The sequence below is a fragment of the Lonchura striata genome, chromosome 3 (genome assembly GCF_046129695.1).
Source record: "Lonchura striata isolate bLonStr1 chromosome 3, bLonStr1.mat, whole genome shotgun sequence".
NCBI lineage: Eukaryota > Metazoa > Chordata > Aves > Passeriformes > Estrildidae > Lonchura > Lonchura striata.
In genome coordinates, this window is record NC_134605.1 from 879,613 (window position 1) to 902,980 (window position 23,368).

The 23,368-nt window shown below is 47.3% G+C and overlaps 1 protein-coding gene across 1 annotated transcript in view; it reads right to left on the reverse strand.

Annotated features, from left to right (window-relative positions):
• Window positions 1-551: 551 nt before the first annotated feature.
• Window positions 552-23,368, reverse strand: part of WDPCP (WD repeat containing planar cell polarity effector) — a 148,702-nt gene continuing 125,885 nt past the window's right edge. Inside the window, exons 16-19 of the mRNA XM_021555836.2 lie at window positions 14,450-14,585; window positions 7,903-7,997; window positions 6,481-6,509; window positions 552-716 (exon numbers count right to left, since the gene is read on the reverse strand). Of these exons, the coding sequence (XP_021411511.2) occupies window positions 666-716; window positions 6,481-6,509; window positions 7,903-7,997; window positions 14,450-14,585 (311 nt within the window). The 3' untranslated portion in view covers window positions 552-665. The remainder of the gene's footprint in view (window positions 717-6,480; window positions 6,510-7,902; window positions 7,998-14,449; window positions 14,586-23,368) is intronic.

A 23,368-nucleotide genomic window follows, 5' to 3' on the forward strand; every position in this document is an offset into this window, starting at 1 on the left:
AGTGCATTTTCTCTTTGTGGTTAGAGAGGCAGATTAGAATCTGGACTCCAATGGAATGATGCTTAAGAGGCTCTGCATCTTTTTTTTTCAAGGCAAAATAATGGTTATTCAACTAAGATGATATATCTAGATATGAAAATTGAGAGCATTCTTTGAAAAATGCCGCTGACTGTGAAAGGCTGCTCTTTCACAGAGGTATCCTGAGTGAAGATTTTATCTGCTGGTATCTCAATAGGACGGTTTTCAGAGCCTTAAGTGGAAATTCAAATCTGCTTCCAAGTGAAGATTGTAAAAACATATAATGCATAGAGGATTACAGACTTTCTCCTGAAAAGCTTATGGATTCATCCAAGAAACCCCACCAAATTTTTCAGCATTGAGTTTGCCCAGTAAATGGGGATCAGCAATTACTTGCTTTTTTTGACATCTTTGATGAAAATGTCACCAAGTTGCCCTCCACAAGCAAACACAGGACACTTTGTGTGTGGACTTATCAATACAAACTCAGAAATAATTTGGAGGTCTAAGAACAGGATATTTTCTAAGCCTGGTGTTTTGTCATCTGCCAGTGGTCAGTCCCAGGGCTGGCTGGAATTTTGCCAAAGGACTTCCCGTGAACTTCATCACCTCGGTGAGGTTTCCTCTTCTCTGCTTGGGCAGCTCAGTCACACCAGCCCAAAGTGCACAATTTGGAGAGACCCACTGCCTCCAGTCTCCTGTGGGGGAAAGACAGGCAGGATCAAGCAGGCTGCAGGGAGAGGCACCTCCCCAACCCAGGCAGAAGAGAGATAATTATAGACACTGTCCCACTTTGGCCTGGCGATGAAGGATGGAGCCCCAAAATGGTGAAGATGGGCTTTTCATTCAAGGTAAGGCATTTCTCATCTGTTTTCAAGCCCCTTCACACCCCACTGCCCCTGCTGTTCCTGGGAAAATCAGGGGCTGCAGCTCCAGGGACTGTGCATGCTGTTCCCTGGCACGTGAGGGGCTGCCTTTGACATCCCTCACCTGGTGCTTGGAAACCTATTGGTAAAAGTGAATTTTAGGGTTTTGTTACCTTTTAATTAGGCTGGGTTAATGCCCACGTGTGGCCAGCCAGGTTTTAAAGTGGGGATGGCATTTGGCGTTCCTCACACGATGCAAAGGTGTGATTTAAGCACAGATCCCATCCTGCACTCTGTGCCTGTGCAGGGTGGAAGCCTGAGCCCTCTGGTTTTGCAGAGGACATGGAGATGGGGAGGATGTGTGCCACCAGCAGAGGTTATTTCATAACCCGGGCTAGGGCTAGCGTGCCTGCAAAATGCATGAAATGCTTTGCCTTGGAAAGCGATGTAGTCTAGTGAGTCATTGCTTTCTTTTGAATTACAGATGAGTAGCCAGCCCTACATGATGCAAAGAAAAAAAAAACTAGGTGTGGAGCTGGAAACAAAGGGAAACGTGTGTTTGTCCTATCTCAGAGGGCAAAACACATTGGCTGGCGTGGGAAGAGGGGGTGGGCTTGGCAGCAGGAGGTGCCTGTCAGGGCTGTGTCAGGCTGTGGGAGCACTGGTGAGGGTGCACAGGACTCATTTGAGTGACTCCCTGGCTCCCTGACTTCAGGAAAGATTAAAAAAAAAATCTCCTAGCTCCCGAAGCTTCACGAGGAACTTTTACCAGAGCAGCAGCTCCATCTCTTGGCATGTGCACTTCACCACAGAGATAGAGATCTCCCTCCAAGACATCATTCTCTCCACGACTTCCTTGTCTCAGCATGGAGGGAGCAGTGAAGGTGCAACAGCACCAAACAAGCTCTGGATGGACACGGAGCTTCCAGCCCATGGCTTGGCTCTTCCCTTGCAGGGAGATGGTGAGAGGTGGCCCTGACAAAATACAACCCCTTGAAAACCCTCAGGGGTATTTTGAAGATGATTTGAAACTGTCCCTGATGTCCCACCTGAAGCAGTGCCTGCATCCCAGACCTCATCAGGTTATTCCAGTGTGGAAACATGAGCACAGCTTCACCACGGCGACTCTGCTCAGTGAGGCACCTCTCACTTCAGGGAGGTTATGAGGTGCCTTCATGGTGGGACTGTGTGTATGTGCCTTGGGTTTTGGGTGGCTTCAAGCTTTCTCTCCTTGCTCTCCGAATGACACCTGCTGGAGGCTTCAAAAAACATGTGTGTGTTTTTTTTTTCCCAGTAAAGCCCTGAGGAGAATCAGTGGCTGAATTTTTTGGCCCCAGAACTGTGTCAGGGCCTTATGCAGAGGGGTTTCTGCTGGTGGTTGCTCTGGGGATGAAGAGAGTAGGCGGGCAGGTGAATGCAGGCTGGAGAAAGACACCACACCATATCTGACCCTGTAAGAGTTCAAGTCTGTTTGGGTAGGGTCCCTGTTGCTCAAGGTGCAAGGTCTGGAGTGCACCAGGTGGGTATTTGACCTGGGTTTGTGATTTGTGCCTCTGTCTGGGGAGATGTGAACAAGAACCCAGCCCTGCAGACCTACCTACTTGCTTTAAAAAAGAAAAAACAAACTTAAAAAAAATCCTATTTGCAAACCTCTCTGGTCACACTGAAGCACCCTGGCGGTGTCGCGTGGGAAGCCTGTGATGTGGCATGAAGCTTGCAGAGGTATTTCATGTTAATCAGAGGCTGAAGAGTGGTAATGACTGGAATCCTCCTCTGCTATCTGCATCTTTTCTGCTGTAGCAGCCCAGCAATAAAAGGTGCCGTAATAATCTGATGAGAGTTGATTTCCATCGTGCAGAAGAGAGGGATGTGCAGGAGCAGGGGCAGCCAGCGCTGCTCCCTTTGGCAATGAGCTGCTGGTCCTCCAGAGAAGGAAAACGTGCACATCCTGACAGGAGAGCATCTCCCTGTGCCCCGCGGAGCTCGGATCGTGGGGCTTGCCACGCTGACGATGTGGTCCCGCTCCGGCAGGAGGAGGGAGGAGCGCGCTGGGAAGGCACACCCTGTAATTGAAAAGCCGCGAAGTCCTCTCGGACCTGCAGGGATGGCAGGATGGAGGCAGTGCTTTGCTCTGTCTCCACAGGTCCGGGGCACAGCAGAGGATCCTCCTGCTCTCCTGGAGTGGGAAGTACAGAGAAACCTCTTCCCCGCGCTGCGGTGCGGCTCCCAGGAGGATACGCTTTTTCTCCTGGGATTATCCTCAAGGGCACGATGAAGGTGGGAAAGGACAAGAGCGGAGAGAGGAGAATAAAGGAAGAAGCCCCAGGAAATTATTTTAAACGTCTGTTTTATTCAGATGAAGACTGCCTGGTTCCAGGCTGCAGGAATGACGAGGTGGAAGGACATGCCTGGTGGTAGGATCCATAGGTACTGCTCCTTCTCACTGGGAATGCCTTCTTTCCCTTGAATAGCACAATACAAAACCATTCTGGATGACAGATAATCCACTGAGTGATAATATATTATCACCTGGTAGCCATAAGGAGCCATTGGCATCTTAAGTTGCCTGGTAGAAGATCCGTCTCTGGTCCAGGAGCAAGAGACCAGTTGAGATGAACATTTTCCAAAGGGTCTTGTTTGCACCAAGGTAGGTGACCAAGGTGTTTGGAGCCTTAGTTTCACTGATCCAACTCTGGGTGCTGCTACATGGGAACCCTGAACTAACCTACACAGTTGCTCAAGATTACCAAATCCCAGAAAAACACAGAGCAGGAGGGACCTCTGGGACCGCCCTGCTCAGAGCAGCAAGGCTGGCTGGGTCTCAAGCAGCACGGTCCTCCAGGCCACTCTAATCTCGCCTCCAGGATGGAACACGAACACCAAATCCTGGCCACTCCAAAGACTGAGGGTGGGATGCTCACTTCTCATCTGCTTCAGCCCTGTTGCCTGAGGAGCCATACCCACGCAAGCCACGCACAGGGCAAGGAAAGCTGCAGGTGATAACCTCATTGCTCCATCTGTCTTCATCCCCACCTCTGTGCTCAGCTGTGGGATCCTCTGGCCAGCCCAAAACCAGGCTGGCAAAGCCACCTAAAATTGCATTTGTCCTGCTGCCAGCTGAGGAGACCTCAGCAGCCCTTGCCCACCATCACCCTCACACCCCTGGGCTGCAGGCAGGACACAGGTGGGCTGTGCTGGCGCTGGAGGGACACAGGTGACCCCCATGGCAGCACAGTCTCGCCTCTGAGCCACCACTAACGCTCTCCTCCAGAACACAAATCTTGTTCAACAGCTTGAGCGCTGCTTGGCAGTGTGACAGCCAGCTGCTCTGGCAGGTCACTGGGAACAGTTTGTTGCACGATCCCCACAGTTTCAGGGAGGAGAAGCTTCCTCATAGCTGAGAGCAGCAGCGCCGAGATGCACCTACAGGAGAGGGGCCCGTGCCAGGCCCGTCCCTGCCGCGGCCGCTTGCGCTGGGAAAGGTCACCCTGGCTCCAGCCCGTCCCCAGCAAACTGCAAAGGAGGGCAGAGCAAATCCTCCAGCTCACAGCTGCAGGGATTCTCCTGCAGAATTGCCTGTGCAAGAAGGGCCGGGTTTTGGGTGTGCTCCCCTCGGGTGGCACCAAGCCCAGCATTGTGCGAGCTCCCGCTGAGGCAACGCGCGGGAAGCGGCGGCGGGGACGCCAGGCGGGGTGGCAGTGGCACCTCAGGAAGGGGCTGTCCATCGGGCACCAGGCTGCTGCTGGTGTCCAGGGCAAGGGCTGCTGGTGGCGGGTTTGGGATGAGCTCAGCTAAAGGCACAGGTCGCTCCTGCTGGAAGGATCTGGTCTGATTTGCTGGGTGCTGGTTCCCGTGCTGGTACCCAGCTACTTGAATTTCCACATGCCGTTAAAAGTCAGGACAAAATGGTGATAGAATTGTTTTCCCAGAAGCATAAAATTACTGTTACGTGGATGGCTGCTCTTCTCCAAAAGCCTTGGTGTGCACTAGAGGCTCCCCTTACCCTGCCAGCCATCTTCCTCTGCAGCCCATGGCTGCTGCCTCCCTTCCCTGGGTCAGCAGCTCAGATGGAAGTGCCCCATTCTCCTCTGCACAAGCAGCTCTGTGATGTGTGCTGAAATCAAAACACCTTCTCCCAGGTCACAGAGGTCACACTTTGACCCACCAGCTTTGAGCAACGGTGATCACTCAGTTGCAGAGATTTCTGGAACCAAGGAATGCTTTAACCACGCCCTTGGGTAAGTCCTTAATGACGTGATGGCAAAGCTTTCTTCTGTGCATCATTCTCCTTATACAGCCTGAGTGTTTGGGCTTGTGGATTTCACTGTTATAGTCCAGAGATTTCAAATGAACTTCTCAACTTATTAATTCAATTGCTTATGTGAAGGCAAGGAGATCTTCCACAGAGCTCAGGGAAGGAACAGTTAACTGCTGGCTAACCCAGCTGCAAGCCCGGGGATCCCACCAATATCTTCAGACCATCACTGCTGCTGTGCTTTACTTCACTCTGTGTCCTCAGGCCACCAAAATCATCCCGAGGCCGACGGAGAGGTCCCGTGAGATGAGGATTTCCCTCTGGTGTGACCCTGATGTGGTGAACTCTGGCACCTGGTCCCCAGCCTGCGCCCATCCTCCACCCAGTGCAAATGCACAGGGGCCTGCAGGAAGCTGCAGAGGTGGGGCCGCTGTGTGTTCTTCCTCAGTGCTTCAGGACTGGTAGAACAGCTCTTAGAGCACAATTTTACTTGGCACAGGCTGGTTTTGTAATGAAAGAAATAAATAAGTGCCATCCTGCTCTGCTGGAAGGTTGAAGTGTTTCCTTTCTTTTTTTTTTTTCAATGATCTATTTGCACTGAGGCCAAACACCGAATACTTTGGCCTCAAAAACAGAAGTTTAAACAGGAATTGCAATTGGGAGAAGGCTAAAACACAGGCACTCTTGTGCCTTCATGGGTTGTTTTATCATTTGTTATGCTTTATTTTAGTTTTTCCTTTATTGCAGAGCTGAGGAAGGCGTTTGTGCTGCGTGCTGCTGACTCACCAGCTCCGAGAGAGGCTCGCCCTGTGCTCTGCGTGCACCTCCGCTGACTCCCAGCCACCTGGGAGCCCAGAGCAGGCCAGGAGGGAATGTCCCCTGGCAGATGGAGGACATGGTGGGCAGGGTAGGGTTTCCCTGGCTTGGAAGCGTGCAGGACAGGGAGAGGGATGAGATCTGGGGGTTGGCAGCGCGGGCAGGGATGGGCACCTCTCCTGGCAGCACCTCACAGTGCAATCAGAGTTATCATGAAGCCATAGGGCAACACCTCACCCCTTTTCCCTGCAATCTTCCTCTTGGAAGTGCCAGTCCAAGGGCTGGTTAGCTGGTTAGTGGGAGAGAAACGTGGCTGGAGGATGGGAGCTTTACGTGCTGTGCTCAACACAAAGCAGCAGGTGAAGCCCTACTCTAGCAGAAGCGTGCGGGAGCCTTGCTACCAATTCCAGCAAGAGCCCTGCAGGCAGACAGCTTGCATGGACAGGCTTGGGGAGTTTCAGGAAGCTTCAAAATAGAGTAAATAATAATAAGCAGAAATAAAATAATAAATCAGAAATGGGTTACCTGCTCTGAAGGAATGGTTTTCATATTTCCTAAAAAAAAAAAACAAAAAAAAAACCAAACAAAAACATCCACCATGTTATTTACATTTCATTTAACTCACTGAAAAACCCAAGCAAACAGAGGTATTACTTTCACTTTTTTGATAAAAAAAAGCTATTTTGTATCATGTTATTCAATGGATGAATTAAAATACTTAATATATTGCTTACACAAGTCTATACACGTAGGATATGCATATTCCCTCAAACACCACAAGTTAAAGCAACCATGATTTTTGTGGATGAGGCTGTGTGGAGATGCAAGGCCAGCAGCAGCTCAGGGATCCCAGGTGGTCCCAGCTCAGTGGAGAGCTGCTGCAGGACTGGGATGGGCAGTCTGGGACAGTGGTGGCTGCAGCCCTGCAGTGGGGTAGCCCTGGGGTGGTGGGGCTGGGCACAGGAGTGCTCAGCTCGTGTCTTGGGAGGGCTGTGTGCTGCCAGGTTGCTGCAGGAGCTGCTTTGGGATGGGGCTTCATGTTACAGCTTGAGCAGAATTACCAGCTGCCAACATCAAAAGGACGTCCTGCTGCAGGCAGTGTCCTTCTGCCCCTCACTTGGTGCTGTCTTCTAATCCCCACACAGGGCAGGTTGGCTCATGGGGTGGACAAAAGCCCACGGGAAAGAAAACTAGCAGCTTTTTTGGGGTGGGTTAATGGGCTGTCAGCTCCCTGCATGGTCCCGAGAACATGGGTGGGAGGAGGTGAGGGGGCAGCAGGACTGACCCATGGTGGTGGTGGCAAGTTCAGCTTCACTGCATGCTGGAAGTGTGTCCATAACTGGCTTGTTTGAAATGATCTCTTTCAGCTGTGGCTGTAGGAACCACCTGGCCTCCCCATGCCTGGAGACTGGCTCCATTCCTACCTACCTGTCTGTACAGCACGGGACACCCGGACAGGGCAGGAGATAAAAATCCTCGTCTCGCCCCTTGTGCAAACACTCTGACCTCTCCCTGCCTGGCTGCTGCACGGGACAGCTCTTTACCCACGAGCTGCTGGTGCTGGGCTGCTCCTGCCTGGCTCTGCTGTGATGGGAACACCAAGCACCACCAAAGCCAGGCAGAGCCCTCGCCTCCTCCAGAGCCCCGCGTGCGCCGCTGCTGCCCGAGCCAGGGGACAGAGCCACAACAGCTGGGAGTGACAAACCCTGCCTGTTCCTGTTAAATCAGGGATACTGCTGCTAGATAAGGAGATCCAGGTGATTGGTTGACTTATTCAACTTTCCATGAGCCAGTAGCCGAGTCCTTCTGCCTTTCCCTGCTAGGAATACACAAACTGAGCTCATGCTGCAGTGCCTTGCTTTTTTCTCCTGGACCCAAATGAATGTTCAAGATATGAATTACCAATATTTCTAGCTTCATCCCACTGAAAGAGACTTGCTCACTTACCCTTCTGGCTGCTGGACATGGTTTTCTGGATCAGGGAGGTGGTGTGGCCATTTGCTCCAGGCTCAGTGTCCTCTGCTTGTCTGCGGCTGGTGGGTCTTGGAAGAAAAAAACAGAAGAGATAGAAGGGGAGGGAGCAATGCCTGCAGAGCTGGGGAGACACTGCAGAGCAGAGTAAAGCTGTTCTGTTTGTTTTCTATCTTTTCCTGGCCACAAACTCCAGCTCTTTTCCAGCAGATGCCAGTAGGTTTGTTGACTGAGTGTCACTGGGATCGCTCATTTGGCCGTGCAGTCGCCCCAGCACTGTCCTGTCATTCCAAGGCATAAAGCTGGTGGTGTTTTGAGTAATTACAGTTTTGTTAAGCAGGACAGGCTGGGGACGTGTAACACACAGAGCAGGCACCAGGCACTGCTGGCAGCCCCGCACGGGGAAAGTTGGGCAGATGCCAGGAGAGGAGGATATCAAACCCAAAATACAGCACTGATTTTCTGAAATTTTTGTCCCTACACCACTTTCATCACTGAAACCCAAGTTGTGAAAGAGGTGCAGGGAGGAAAGCATCAACTATGTGCTATGGAAAATGCAGATGAATTAATTTATTGTTTTTTTTTTTTTTTCTGTTGTTGGTGTTTTTCTTTGTTTTTTTTGGGGGGGGGGTTGTTTTTTTATTTTGTTTGTTTTTTTGTTTTGGTTTGGTTTGGTTTTTTGGTTTTGCTAGTCTTGGTTTCTTCAGCCATCATTAGTCTCTGCTTACACAGCCATGTGGAAAGGCAATCCATTCCCAGTGCAGTGGAACTGGAAACCTGGAGGCCACATCTTGGCTTGCTGTCTCGCCTCTCGTCCTGCCATCCACAACCTGCCAAGTGCCCGGTGAAGTCCAAGGGAGCATTGCTTTCATCAAGAATGAGTCAAGTAGAGAAAATAAACTAAACATCCAATGCCAGGCCAACTGGGAACTCTTTTGGGAGGCTTCTCATCATTTGGGTAGCTTTTCCTCCTCAGTGGATGTAGTCATGTTTGACTCAAGGGTGGCTTGCAGCTACGACAGCGCTGCAGCTGTGAGAATAAAGATGTGAACCTTTTTGTGCAGCACCCAGTTCCTTCATTGCTGCAGTGCAAAATCTCATTCATCTTTGATAATACAAATAATAAATTCCAGGCATAAAAAGCCCTTTATTACTGATAAGAACATAAATAATTAAAGAAAAAGCTGAGATTTTCCCCTGCCCTTGTCTTCCCACTACCAGCCAGAAGACAGCTATGCAAGCAGCTGGACACATGTAAAGCAGCTAAAAGCATCTCTCCTCATCAGCTTTCTCCAGACATTTTTAAGCTGCAGTAATGCAACTCTCCCATCACACTAAGCTTTATTGGTTCAGTATAAGAAACTAAGAAACTTCATTGGAGACCAGATTATGCTGGTTGCAAAAGTGGGGGGATTCTTCTGCTCTTCGACCCCATTATCTCCTCTGTAGTGTCTTGATCAGCTTTCTTACACACAGCCTTGGATTCTACTGAGACTGGCAAATTGCTTTTTTGGCTGTCAAATTGCCATAACCCTTCTATTTTTATGTTTTAAAAGAGCTTAAAACCCTCCATCCTCTTTGGATGTGTCTTTAAAATTGACCAGTACTGGGAGGATTTCATGTATATCCAAAGGCTTAGAAGAAGATGTTACCTCTACTGAGCTTCTAGTTTTACAGTCAACAGACATGAAAAGCCCAGCAGGGATAAAAGGAACTTAACCAGTTCAGTCTAATGCATATAAATCTACCTAAGAGCTCAAGGCACTGGAAGTACTCAATGCACTACATTTATCTGAGTCTAAGATACAGAAATGGGTCTTCAGCCCACATGCCACATGTCCCATTTTGATGCCAAGTTAATATGAATTAAGAGACTGAGATGAATAAACAAGGTCAGTCTGGGCTGGGCCAAGTTGAATCAATGTAAAATAATTGTCAGTATTTTCTGTCAGCAAGGCTGGTTTATCTTGGCTCAGGCTTCTCAGTGCTATAGATTATAAAATGTTTTCAGTGGAACAGTTGGCAGACATTTTATTGATTTTTCTTTGTTTTGTGAATGCTGGAAAAATTTCCATTAAGTATACACACCGTTCATGTGATGAAGCCAAATTGCTTTTTCAGACTTTTCTTTCTTCAAGTGTGCTAATGCGTTAATACATTAGCAACCTAATTTAATCAAGGGGACCTTTGTCTGGAATCAAGAGGCCATGGAGCACACCTTGATGCATCTTGAGCACTCATGGGCTCAGAAGAGTTAATTTTGTATTTTCAAGGTGCAGTGTGCGCACTGACTGATTAATTTGCCCCTCTGAATTTGGTAATGTATTATCTTAGTTTTACAGATGTAGAAATTGAGAGTGCAACTTTGCACCAAGCCAATGATATCTGCCTGCTGTTGCACTCTTGAGGCACATGAAGCTCCTGGGCAGTGGCAAAGAATAAGGAAGAGAAGAAAGAGAAGGAAAGGGGGGGAGGGCTGCAGCAGCCAGGCAGGAGCAGCACTGGGTGCAGCTGAGCTCCTGGATCCCACACCTGACATGAATTTCCTCCATCACCTCGTCACATCCCTGCATCACGCCTATTAACAGAGTTAATTTGGAACTGAAAGCTGCTCAGGCACATAGAGCAGGTGGTAGGATTACACCTGAACCTGGAAGATGTTATCCCTCAACCTATATTGCTGCTATTTTAAGACTGGGTTTGCTTCCTGGTCAAAGAGGACTTTTGAAAAAGGCGGGAGCCATAACGGTGAGAAACTCTTATTTTAATTGCACAGAACAGTCATTTAGCAGTAAGAAATCCATTTAATGTTGTTTTTTATGTGACACGCAAAAGGGGATGCTGTAGGATAATCTAATTCCCTCCCTCTATGTTGATTTAAGAACAGATCTGAAAGATACTGTTAGAACTTCCAAAGGTTTGCTTAGGAAAGCATCTGCTTGCTCAGTGATGCTACAGATTCAAAATATACAGACATGCTCATGAGATTAAATAAGAACCTTGTAGAGAAATAGGAATGTGCGTATTTTAAAGGAAGTTTTATTGTAAAAATCACTGTGATGACAAACACTTTTGCCTTCTATCCTAATAATTTGTACTAAAACAATAGCCCAATTAAAATGGGAGTGGTTCTGGGTTGGGGGATGGGGACTAGATAATTGGATAATGAGCTACAAACCCCTCCAACCCAGCTTCACATGCATCCTGACACTGCCAACAAATGGAAGACCCTTAAGCCCACAACACATTGTGGTAAGGAAAGAGAATGGCACACTGGTGGGGAGGAAACCCACCCTGCAGCTCCCAGGGCCTGTGGCAGAGGAGTGAGGCTCTGGAGCCAGACTCTGGCATGGTCACAGGCACTCTCTGCTTGACTCATGCAGGAATGAGCTGTGGCACAGGACCTCACTCAGCTCCTGTGTGTGGCTGAGAGGATCAGCATGCTGCCTTGGTCCTCTGAGCAACAGCATCCAAAATATCCTCCTCTGGCACAAGCTTCTGCTGCAGGCTCATGCTGATCAAAATGTTTTCATAAACAGGTAACAACAGCAATGGGAGGGCAGGAACTTCCAGGCTAAAACACAGCTGACACTTGGAAGGAGAGAAGGCAATGGTCAATACCAAAGGTAAGCCAGAGGTGAGATATTTATCTTACAAAATTATTCACTGGACTGTGCACAGTTGGTGGTGTTTAACTGTCCTTTTCAGGTTAGAGTGAAAGAAATCAGGCAGTAAATGAAAAGCTGCTTTCTGGAATGCTGTCTTGAAATCTTTAGTGCCCATAACTTTGTGTGTGTGTGCATACAGACCAGAAATCTGACTACAGCTCTCCACAAGTGCTGCTCCCATAAAACATCATGGAGTTAAATCAAGAATAAGTTATTAAAGAAATAAACCCTTGAGATTGTTTTATGAATTATTATTTTGTTTCCATCCTCTTCTGACAATTTGCTGTCCCTGTCTTCATCCCAGATTTTGCCTTTCCTCATTAAGCAAAGGAGATTATGGTGATGTGAAGAGTTAGCTGAAGTGATTTTTTAATCACACAAACTGAAAACTGGGCTCCAGTTACACCTATGCAGATGTCAAACTCCCTGAAGGGCATCAGAAACCAGGTTTATTAGGCAAGTGAAACATAAGTGTCTTCTGCTAGTCTTCACAGGGCCCTTGCTCATGACTTCTGTCTAGGTGTAACTCATGAGATATGCCTCAGCTGTCCCAAGAGCTGAAATACAAGGAAGAAAGTAAGTGCTGGAGATTAGCTGGAGATTAGCTTCCAGAAAGATGAGAGAAATGCAGATTTGGGACAGCATCCAGGACTGATAGGGGTGGTTGTGTTAGAAATGCAGTAATGCAGCAATTGGTGTGACTAGCTGGTACAAAGATGTAAAGCCAAGGCAGAGTAACAGAAGACTCTGAAAGAAGAAAGAACAGCCACTGGATACTCTTGCTGAACAACTGCAAAGTCCTGCTGTGCTCTTACAGAAACTTAAAGAACCACTACTACCCAGAAGAAGCCAAAAGTCTCTGGCAATGCTGGAGTATCTGGGACAGAGAGACGAAACACTGCAATGACTGCAGAACAGAGAACAGCCCTATTTATGTAGGGTCCCAACACTAAAACTTCCTTTCTTTATAGAGATTTCTCCACATGAAGACGCCTGATACAGATGTGGCAGCAGATGCATTTTAGAAGAGCAGCTCTGTGAAACTGGAGGCAAACCAAGCCACAGCTGGGTGCTTGTAACCACCCGTGGCTTTCTTTAAGCACAGGGAAAAAGCAATTGGAGTCACCTGTGCCTCAGCAGGTGACCTTCCCAGCCGGCTGGTGTTGTCACAGGGAGTGCCTTCGAAACCTAAATTCTTGTTGGCAGGCTTCAAGCAGCTGTGGCCAGCCAGGAGAGCCGTGAGAAGTTTTCTTCCACGGCGTTGGAGGCGGCCGCCGAAATCTCCGGCCTCGCCCGGCGGAGGTCAGCGGCATCTCCGGGTGTCCCAGGTGGAGGAGCACGGCTGGGAGCTTGCTTTATGCTCTCCAAACAAAAGCCTTGGGAAATCCCAGCCGTTTATGAAGCTCTGGAGACTGCAAGGAGGCTCAGCAACTTCTGGTGGCCCACCTGGTGCAGGCGAAGGTGGCGAGGTGGGGAGCCCAGGAGCTGGCGCAGGGCTGAGCTCTCAGCCTCTCTCCCGAGGTGCCTGACAAGGCAGACGTGGCACTGCCAGAGGTGTGTGAGTCACAGCAACCTCCAGAGGGAAGAGGGGAGCCAAAGGGAGGGAGGACAGCGTGTTCTTCCCTTGGGATCAGAGGCGTGTTGGGATCAGCCCCGGCTCAGGTGCGCTGCTGAGGGAGCTCCTTTTACTGGAGCGCTTGGAGAGCCCTCTGGAGACAATGCAGCATGGAAATTTATAATTTACCCATATCAGGCCAGTGGTATCTTCATCCCAACAGTTAAGAAGGAATAACTGTGCACTCTATTTTTAAAGCCAGCCCCACCTCCAAACCCATTAGATAGCTCTGAAAGCTTTAGAGCGTGTCCCATATCCTAAAAGTTGTAGGCAGTGTATAAAATAAGCACTTCACTCATGGTGTGCAGCTGGTAAAATGAATATAACACTGAATACTGAAAAAACTCAATGTTCCCATGCGAGAGGAGAGAGAAAACTAGTTAATATACAGTTTTCCAGAAAGAGAAGGAAGGAAGAAAATGAAGAAAGAAGAAAATGAACTGTGTGTTCAGCACAGTTACACACAAATGTCTGGGATGAATGCAATGTGGAACTTCAATGTCATACTCACACCAGATTTACTGAAAACATCCCTACAGACAGTAGGCATAGAAAATACAAATAAGCCTATAGTCTACACATTTATATACTCACTGGGAACAAATACCAGATTTTTTTCTTTTCTATCAAGAATGCATGAAGAAAAATAACAGAAACAAATGTTTTTTCAATCTTGGCAGAAGAGCTGTTTCTTTTTTATTTCCTATCCCTTGCAAGATGGTGTGCAGGTTCACTAGCAACAAAAATGCTGGGAAAAAAATCCCAATTATCAGAACTGTTGTTTCTCTCATAGCTAAGTTCAAGGTTTTAATCAGCTTCAGAAGAAGGGCACTCTCAAAAGATCTTCCCAGGGATTTTGATTACAGGCTAGTGATCTGCTTACAGGAATCTGTAAAGATCATGTCAGGTTTTTAAAAGTTCTGTTCACAACCTGCAAACTGTTAATTTGCTGTGTTTTCATTGCTGTATTTCTCTTTTCTCCACATTCAACAAGCAAAGATGCCTTTGCCCAGACTATTTAATTTGAAAATGGTTGTGCTAGTGTGTGTTAAAAGCTTGCAAACTGCATTTCTGGAGATTTCATTGTGTCTATGCCTCGTCCTCTGGGCTTCCAGGTTTTTCTTAGTTCGTAGTGTGTTAATGTTTTATTTGGTTTACAGTCATAATAACCACAGACAACTGCAGGTGTCAGGGAGGCTCAGACTATCAAACATTAATTTTGGAACCGTTCACAACTCACCCGTGGGAGCAGCTTGGTGCTGGTGGTCTGTCGGCAGGGCTGGATGCAGGCGGGCTGCACCCTCCTCCCTGCCCTGCAGATTGGTCAGGGCAAGCTTCACAAGATGGCTCTTCTTCATCTGACTGCCCCAGAAGTTCTGTTAAGATATGGTATCACACTTAATTCATCTGAAAGCACCAACCAGGCTGCCAGCTGTTGGCCATAAGGACAAGGATGTCCTCTCCTGCAAGGGATCAAACTGAATGGAAACCCACATGCTTCCACAGCTTTCACCTTTGGCTCATAAAGGAGGCCAAGTAGCCAATGACCAGCAACGAGAAACAGGTCCAAGAGTTTTTGAAAGACAGAGACAGAGTGTGTATTGGCTGTAGATAGCAAGGAGGAAATGCATTCTCTAAATTGTCAACCACAGAAGGTCCAGCTGGCTGCCAAAGGCTGCTGCATGAGCCATAGGGATCAAAGTCTTATCAACTGGACTAGTTCCCCAGAGGAATATGTGTGACTCCTTCCTTTAAAAACAAAGACTTCCCTTTGCTTTGTTTTAAAATATTTTGGTTCACAATTAAGGCCTGAAGTTTTCAGTAGGTGAAGCATGAGCATCCAATTCACAAATTCTAGTCTGAGCCTTCTAGTAATGGAAATTGTTTAAAAATATCTGAAGCACTTAAAAATATAGAAGAGGAAATGCATATTCTAGGTGTGAGACTTAAATTTTAAAAATTAATCAAAACGCAGGCTAGCAGAGTTTGGATTAAGAAAAAAAAATCCTGTTACAGATAAAGACTTTAAAAGATTTTTCTCATAATCATAAGACCCTTTTGCATTTTCCCTCCCTCTAATCCTGGTCTTGTTCCCTTGTTCTCTGCCTTCTTGGATCCTGTGTGAGCTGATCTGCAGGATGCCGTGGTGGCACTGTGGGCAGTGGGAGGATGTAACAGCCTGGTGGGTGTTGCCACGATGTTGGTTTGCATTTTGTCTGGAGACCCAGAGCTGGTTTAGGAGGGCAAATCTCCTCGTAATCCTTTCTGAACCTCTGAGTCTTAAAAATCCAATGCCGTGGGATTGCTGCGGAATATTCCTGCTCTTCGTGCCACCTAAACATTAGTGGCATCTGTGGTGTGAGGGAGGGTGAATGTGCCAAGGTTTGGCTTTCCCAGGTGGCTGGTGCTGTCTGTGCTGCTGCTCCCCACATTTCCAGCCTTTCCCCAGTGTGGGAATGGTTGAAAATGGCCAGCTCGTTTGAAGGCAGCACACCTCAAGCATGCACACCACACTACAGTAAATAAAGGTGCTAAACCAGCACTGGTGCAATTTCTCCTCCATCTTTAAAAAAAGAATCCGAAGAGAGATAAAAGCAGATGAGAAAACAAGTGTACAGGCAATGCTTTAATCTCAGAAACTTAAATCCAGGGCAAGTAAGGGAGGTTTCTCTGCAGAGCTCTTCTTGGAGCCTTGCAGAATGAAAAGCCAAGAGAACAAGAGGAACAGTATTGAGAACTTACAAAGGTTTGTGAGAAGCTGCATTTCATATACATGAAGAGCTCTGGGAAAGGGCTTAAACAAAATTCCTGTTGATGGGGGAAAAAAAAATTAGGCAAAATCCACTGCAGGTTTTGTGGCATAAACTTTGACAGTCTCTGCTTTGGAACACTGCTGTGCTCCCAGCTGGAATGGAGCTTTGGTCCTGAAGAGCCTCCCTCTTCACTTGGCCAGAATTTGTTAAGAAACAGAATGTTAAACCTTTGAATTTGCAAAATGTCAAAGCTCAGATGTACAGTGTGAGCTGAGCATCTGTAATTCATTTTTCTTTTCTCTTTTTTTTTCTTTTTCCACTTAGTAATATCTAAGGCCTAAATAATTTACCCCCTTAAAGCTACAAACTTTCACCAATATATGATGCCCATGACTTCTCCTGAGGCTGACCCAGCTCCAAGAAGTGGGGACATTTCAGAACATAAACTGGTGCAATTTCTCCTCTATCTTTAAAGAAAGAATCCAAAGAGAAATAAAAGCAGAAGAAAAAACAAGTGAGAGATGCTGAAAGAGGAGTGTGTACTGACAAAAGTAACAAATGAGAATTGGGTCAATTTTTCTTGATCTCTTTCCATCACAGTAGTGATTTGTGGTTTTTTGTCCCTGCTGAGAACCAGCACTGAGTAAATCCCAGTCCTCACACCAGCCACCTCAGTATAACTCCTGCCTGTGCTCCAGGGGGTACCCAGCAGCTTTTTAACCTGGGCTGGGATACAATTTGGATGTATAGAGTCCTTGGGTGCCATATTTCTAATATATTAATGCTATGAGCAATGAATTACAGCATGGCCAGTGGCTGATATTTTGTGCTATGGATGTAGCACAGCTACACCCTGTTAAATAATGCTGCTGGATCCATGGAAAGCTCATGGAAAACAGAGCAGTCTGCCATCTGCAAGCACAAAACCTGGGGAAGAGCAGGGCTCTTACCCACAGGACTGCAAATAGATTTCTCTGCACTTTCATATCTAAAATAAATATCTGATATGTTAAAACAGTTATGAGCATTGAACCTATTGTGGTCTGGGGATACAGCTGCAGTGTGGATGCCAGGAGTGGTTCAAAGCCACAAAACCATCAGGTATGAGCTATAAAGAAATAATTATTTTTGTTGTGGGAAATGGACTCTGTTCCCCGTGAGAAGTGCTAAAGCAGGAAAAACAAATGAGCAAGGAACACTGTTTAAACAACACAGCCCTTCCCAAACTAGAGGCAACATATCCCACTTTTAATTAGAAAGGGAAGGATTTTGGCAACACTGCCACAGAGGTGGGAGAGGGTGGTGGTCCTCACATTTAGATGAGGGCTCTGGCTGGGGTTTGGTGCTTGATGGAGACCTTTGTGCTAGCACTGGAGAGATCACAAGTTTCACCTAAGATTTTATATTCAGGCAATCCGAGATATTCCTTTGCCCTATTGCACAATAAGCTCTTGCTGTCTAAATTCTAAACTACCATTTGCTTAACATGTTAAGATCTGGGGATTTCAATCTGAATTTGAATTTCAAAAATGTGAGAGTTGGTATTGTTGGTATTGTGCAAGAATACGAATCTTTTGTGCTAAAAATATATTGTTTTTAAATCCCATTTGTCCTGATCAATATTGGGATAGCATGGTGTATACCCAACCATACAATGACCCAATGCATGGTCTACATTTCCAAAATTTGGTGATAATTGCTATTGCTGCATCTCACACCTGTCTGAAAGAGCCAAATATTTTTCTTTACAAGTCCACTGAAAGTTCTGTGCTTTAATGAGCAGGATGCTGTCTGGGTGATGCATGCAGGTGATGAGATATCACGCCTTGCCTGCCCACACATCTGTCATTATTTAAACATATCTATTCTCTTTGGAATCTGTGTCTGCAAATCAGAAGCTGTTTCCATTCTCCAGGATCCTGCGCTGGACTTCCAGGGATAAAAACGCATTTCAAAACGTGCAAATCCGTGGCAAAACGGAAATCTCCTTTTAATATTGTTTGCAAAATGGACAGCTCTACTTAACAGCAGCCATTAAATTATTTACAAAGTGGCAGCTGCTCTTGTAGCAGCCTTTTTTGGGCGTGAAAAATAAACTAGTTGATAAGTGAGAGATAAGCCATTTGACTTCCTCTTTGTGTGGCTGGCATGGTGTGCAGAGCCAATTCTGCACAATCTGATGTTTACAGAGCAATCCTCATGTGCGACCTCCTTAGGCAACAGGGACACAAGAAGCCTTTAAAACGCTGAAGCAAGCATTTAATCAGAGCTCTTCATGCTGATCTCGGGAAAATTCAATAAGTTAAAAAAAAATGTAACTCTTTCTAAAGATAAAATATCACTTTTTTGCTTCAGGAATTGCAAATATATCCCAATGAACTCCCAGTGAACCACACAGGCTTCAGCCACATTGCCGTTCTACAAAAATAAAAAAGGTAAATAGCGTTTTTCTGAGAGAAACTAATCAAGGGTCTGAAGAAATGCAAATTGTTAATTCAAGTAAGTGCTGTAAAACTGTAGACTTTACTGACAATCACATATTCTTTCTCCTGGGCGTTTAAACAAATTAATTTTTTTATATGAGCAGCTAATTCTATGTAAATAAATTCATATATCCTCTTATTATGCAATAACTTTTAAAAAATTAAGTATTTATTTTTTACCTGTTGAAAGCAAGCTGTCATGATTTTAAGACTTTTTAGGGATTTTTTAAAGGCAGATAACTGCTGCAGAAGGCATGAGATTGAGCAGGATTTCACACATTATCAAGTTATGATAACTTAATTCTATCCCAGGTTTTCTCAAACTACATAAAGCTATTTCTAAAGCCACTGCATAAAATTCTTCTGGTATCAAAATCACTGGGAACTTCCATTGCTGATTTGAGTGTGGTCAGCTCTTTTTTCTGGCTATAATTGTTCTCCTGAAAAATTTCTTTCTAAAGAAACATATTCTAATAAAATGGTTTTGTTTCAACAAATTCCTACAGGGAAACCACAGAGCCTTGTTTGTGAGTGTGGAAAAATGTAACTCTAAACTACTTTGCTTTTTCTGGGCTAGTTTTCCATGGATTTTTATTTTTAGATTATTTTTGTGTTGTTTTGTTAATTCCCAAGGTTGACATGTTTGCATTTGACAAATACAAATTGTCGAAATATTGGTTTTGTAGTACTCCTAAAAGTCATTGAGAGCAGCTGTTACTGTTTAGAGCGGGATAAGATTATTCCTGAAATTAAATCTGAATATCTCCCAGTTCTGTTGTTTAACAATTTGATGCTTGAGAAGATAAGGTATTTAGTGATTGAAATCAATCCTTAACAGTAGAATCAATCATTAATAGTAGCATAACATGTCATTATTTCACCAGTTGGGTAGTAGAGGTATTAGCAGCAGTAAAAATGTTTTAGTGGGTGTGCCAGGAAATTTAAGAATTAATATAAAAGTTATGTGATCAAACTAAAGAAGCTGCTAACATTTATAAACAACTGCTTTGTTCTGTTGCTTTTTTGGTAGTGTAGACACTTATACTTAGCAGTTTTCTGCTGCTTGCTGTGAAATCTGGTTTTAAAACCTTTCTGCAAATGGAAATGCTGAGTCTTTACTAACATTGGCCGAGATTTCCATCTCTACTACTCGTTTGCTCTGCTAGAATCATACACAAAATTAAGCTAACCGCTATACAGCCTGAAAAGTTAATTTTATATGTCCCTGGAGCCTAAGCAATCAGGTTCCTTAGAAACTACCCCAGCAGTGCTAATATTAATTAATTAAAAAACCAAAACAAAAGGGGAAAAAAAAGCTATGTCTTCCAGGGGGATGCAGATGTGGCAGCACCAAGCCGTGCTGGGTCTCCAGCTGGGAGGGAGCGAACAACCAAGGATGTGCTTCAGCTCCAGCCTGGCTCACTCGAAGGGCCTGGCTGGTGTCTCAGCAATGGGGATCCGCACCTCTGGGTGCTGTCGGCCTCCCAGCCTGGGGAGGTTTGCCGGGCAGCCCTGGCACGGTGAGCTCTGTCCCCTCCCTGTGCGTGCCTCTGAGCCAGCTGCAGCTCCGCGGTTACAGCGGCACAGGCGGGAGGACGCTCCTGGACACTGGGAGTCTTTGTTTTAAGTGATGCTTTAGGCACACGGTCTTGACTTTTCTTTGGTTTTGGTTTATTTGTTTTTAATTTTAGGTGGCTCCCTAGAAATAACTGCTTAAAAGAAAGCTGGGGAAGAGGTGCTGGCGAGCAGAGACTCTCCCCAGCTGTTCGGGGAGAAGGCTGCAGCCTTTCCACGGTGGAAACGCGGGCGCGTTCTCCCCAGCACCCCCGCGCAAGCATTCGGGGAAGATCTCATTGTTCACGAGTGATGCTCCAGGGACTCCGCAGAGGCAAAAACGCCTCCGGCGCTGCAAGCCCCAACCCACAGCGGGCAGAGCCGGCAGTGCCGAGCCTGCGAGTTCCCCGTGCCGCCCCGCGTGGGACACACCCGTTCTAACCCCGCGTGGGACACATCCGCGCCAGCCCGGGACCCCGCGTGGGACACACCCGTTCTAACCCCCGCGTGGGGCACACCCGTTCTAACCCCGCGTGGGACACACCCGTTCTAACCCCGGACCCCGTGTGGGACACACCCGTTCTCACCCCGGGACCCGCGTGGGGCGCACCCGTTCTAACCCCGGACCCCGCGTGGGACACACCCGCGCCAGCCCCGGACCCCGCGTGGGGCACACCCGTTCTAACCCCGCGTGGGGCACACCCGTTCTAACCCCGGACCCCGCGTGGGGCACACCCGCGCCAGCCCCGGACCCCGCGTGGGGCACACCCGTTCTAACCCCGGACCCCGCGTGGGACACACCCGTTCTAACCCCCGCGTGGGGCACACCCGTTATAACCCCGGGACCCGCGTGGGACACACCCGTTCTAACCCCCGCGTGGGGCACACCCGTTCTAACCCCGGGACCCCGCGTGGGGCACACCCGTTCTAACCCCGGGACCCGCGTGGGGCACACCCGTTCTAACCCCGCGTGGGGCACACCCGTTCTAACCCCGGGACCCCGCGTGGGGCACACCCGTTCTCACACCGCGTGGGGCACACCCGTTCTAACCCCGGACCCCGCGTGGGGCACACCCGTTCTAACCCCGGACCCCGCGTGGGGCACACCCGTTCTAACCCCGCGTGGGGCACACCCGTTCTAACCCCGGACCCCGCGTGGGACACACCCGTTCTAACCCCGGGACCCCGCGTGGGGCACACCCGTTCTAACCCCGCGTGGGGCGCACCCGTTCTAACCCCGGGACCCGCGTGGGGCACACCCGTTCTAACCCCGGGACCCGGCTCCTCCACCCTACGCCGCCCCTCGGGAGAAGCGCCGGCCGGACCGGAGGCTCCGGGGAGAAGAAAACCATTCCGAGGGGTTAATTGGAAAAGGCAAATCTGCAAAGGCGAGATGCGCGATGGGAGCCTGCCAGCTGGAAGCCGGCCAAACTGATAAAGGAGAAAAGAGATGGAGGGTTAAAATGTTTTGGATGCTGAAGGCTTGGAGTTCAAAGAGGAGCTCAAGGAAACTCCCAGCCACCAAGTCCATACGAAGAGGCTCTAGGCAAACACAACGGCTTTATCCTAAACAGCTTCCAAAAGGCAGTGGTTCAAATGAATGGTTAAGGGATCTCTTTCAGCACCTGGGAGCCCTTTTCCAAGGAAAGATGATGCCCACAGGTGAGCTATGGCTGAGGGGCAGAAGGAGTGTCTTTCCACGGGGAAGAGGATGAGGAGTGTGTCTGCCCACGCTGGGCTGGAGGAACAATGTGTAACTGTGGATCTGTTCTCATTGCTTGGTAGAAAAGGCAGAAAGGAGCTGGTCCTCAAGGCCAGGAGGTAAGGGCGAGGCTGGAGGTCACTTTGCCTTCCCAGTCCACATCAGGAGTGGAGTGCTGATGGCAACCCATTTTCCACCCGTTACATGAAGAATGAAGGATTGAAATAGAAAATTTTACCTAAATCTCACAAAGAAAACACCCTGGATTTTTTTTCCCCCAAAAAATCTGGTTTAGGTCTGAATAGGCTACTCTTTTCCATATGGTAGATTGGGAGTAGGAAAGCCACCTTCTTCCACTGGAGCAGGAAGCTAGACTTAAAACAGAGGATGGGACAACTGGTGATTTATTTCTCTGGTAGAACACTCTCTGTGCCAGCCCCTCCTCTCGTGGTTTGGTGACAAGGACACTGCCTTTCCCATATTGTCCCACCCCCGTGCAAACAGCCACCTTGGCACCTCAGAAAACCTTTTTTTTTTTTTTTTAATCAGCTCCTAGTGCAAGAATTTAATTTATGGATGGGGAAGTAGTATCCACACTTTTTGAGCAGGTGCATAACTATGCCATAGCATTGGAGCAACGCTAGAGTTCAAGAGTTAGGTAATTGTATCTCTCTCAAAAAGGAATTGCCTCAGACCAGTTAATTTGTCAAGATAACGAATTGCAGCAATTCTCCTCATTTGGAGCTGGGCCACTAACACTGATCTGAACTGTATTTAAACTCTTGATGACAGAGACTGCAAAAGATATTGCAATACTGGAGGTACAGGTTCCCAAAGCAAAACTGCATGTACAGCTAGAGCTGAGAGGCAGCAAGGGCATGCGAGTACACATCCTGCACATCCCTTAGATATGAAGAAATTCCCTGGGGCACCGACTCTGGTGCCTGGGCAGGCAGAGTTCATCTTGAATCTTTTGGAGTGATTGAGGTCCAAAAAGGATAATGCAGCACCCATCGAGTCTCAGTTTCTGCAATATGAGATAACACGAGGAGAATTTTTACCTCCCCCCCTCCAAATAAAGAAACATACCCCAAAAATGTGAAGTTATTGGAAACTTTCTGGTGGCAGCAATAAAAGCTCCTCTGAGGGCCTGATGCTGGGATTCCCATAGCATTGTGTTCTGTCATGCGTGTCAAATATGGTTGCTGATATACTTTTCTTTTCTGTGCCACAGCAGGCATGAACAAGTTTGGAGAAGAAAACAAGCAGAAGAAAGCTTCAGTGAAAATGCAGGGTTAGGCCAATGACTGTGCCATTTCTGATGGAGGTAAGACAGCACTAGGTAAAATGAAATTATGAATGTTCTTGTGCTAGACCTTCTCCTCTGGCTGCCAGGCATTCCTCCCTCCACAAGAGAGACATGGAGCAGAATAAATCCTGTACATTGACTCAGGGAAACTGAAAGGAATCTCTGGCTCCTGCCTTGCACTGGCACACCCTCTCCAAGAAAACAATGGATTGAAAACAAAATCGGTTGTTAATTCTGTGACTTTGTCTGTGCCTTAAGAAGCATCAATATGAGAAATTAGACAGATGGTTTCAGAATATTTCTGCTCAGTAGCCCGCTTGGGAATGAAATTATTTTCTTTCTTATGTTATTCAGAATA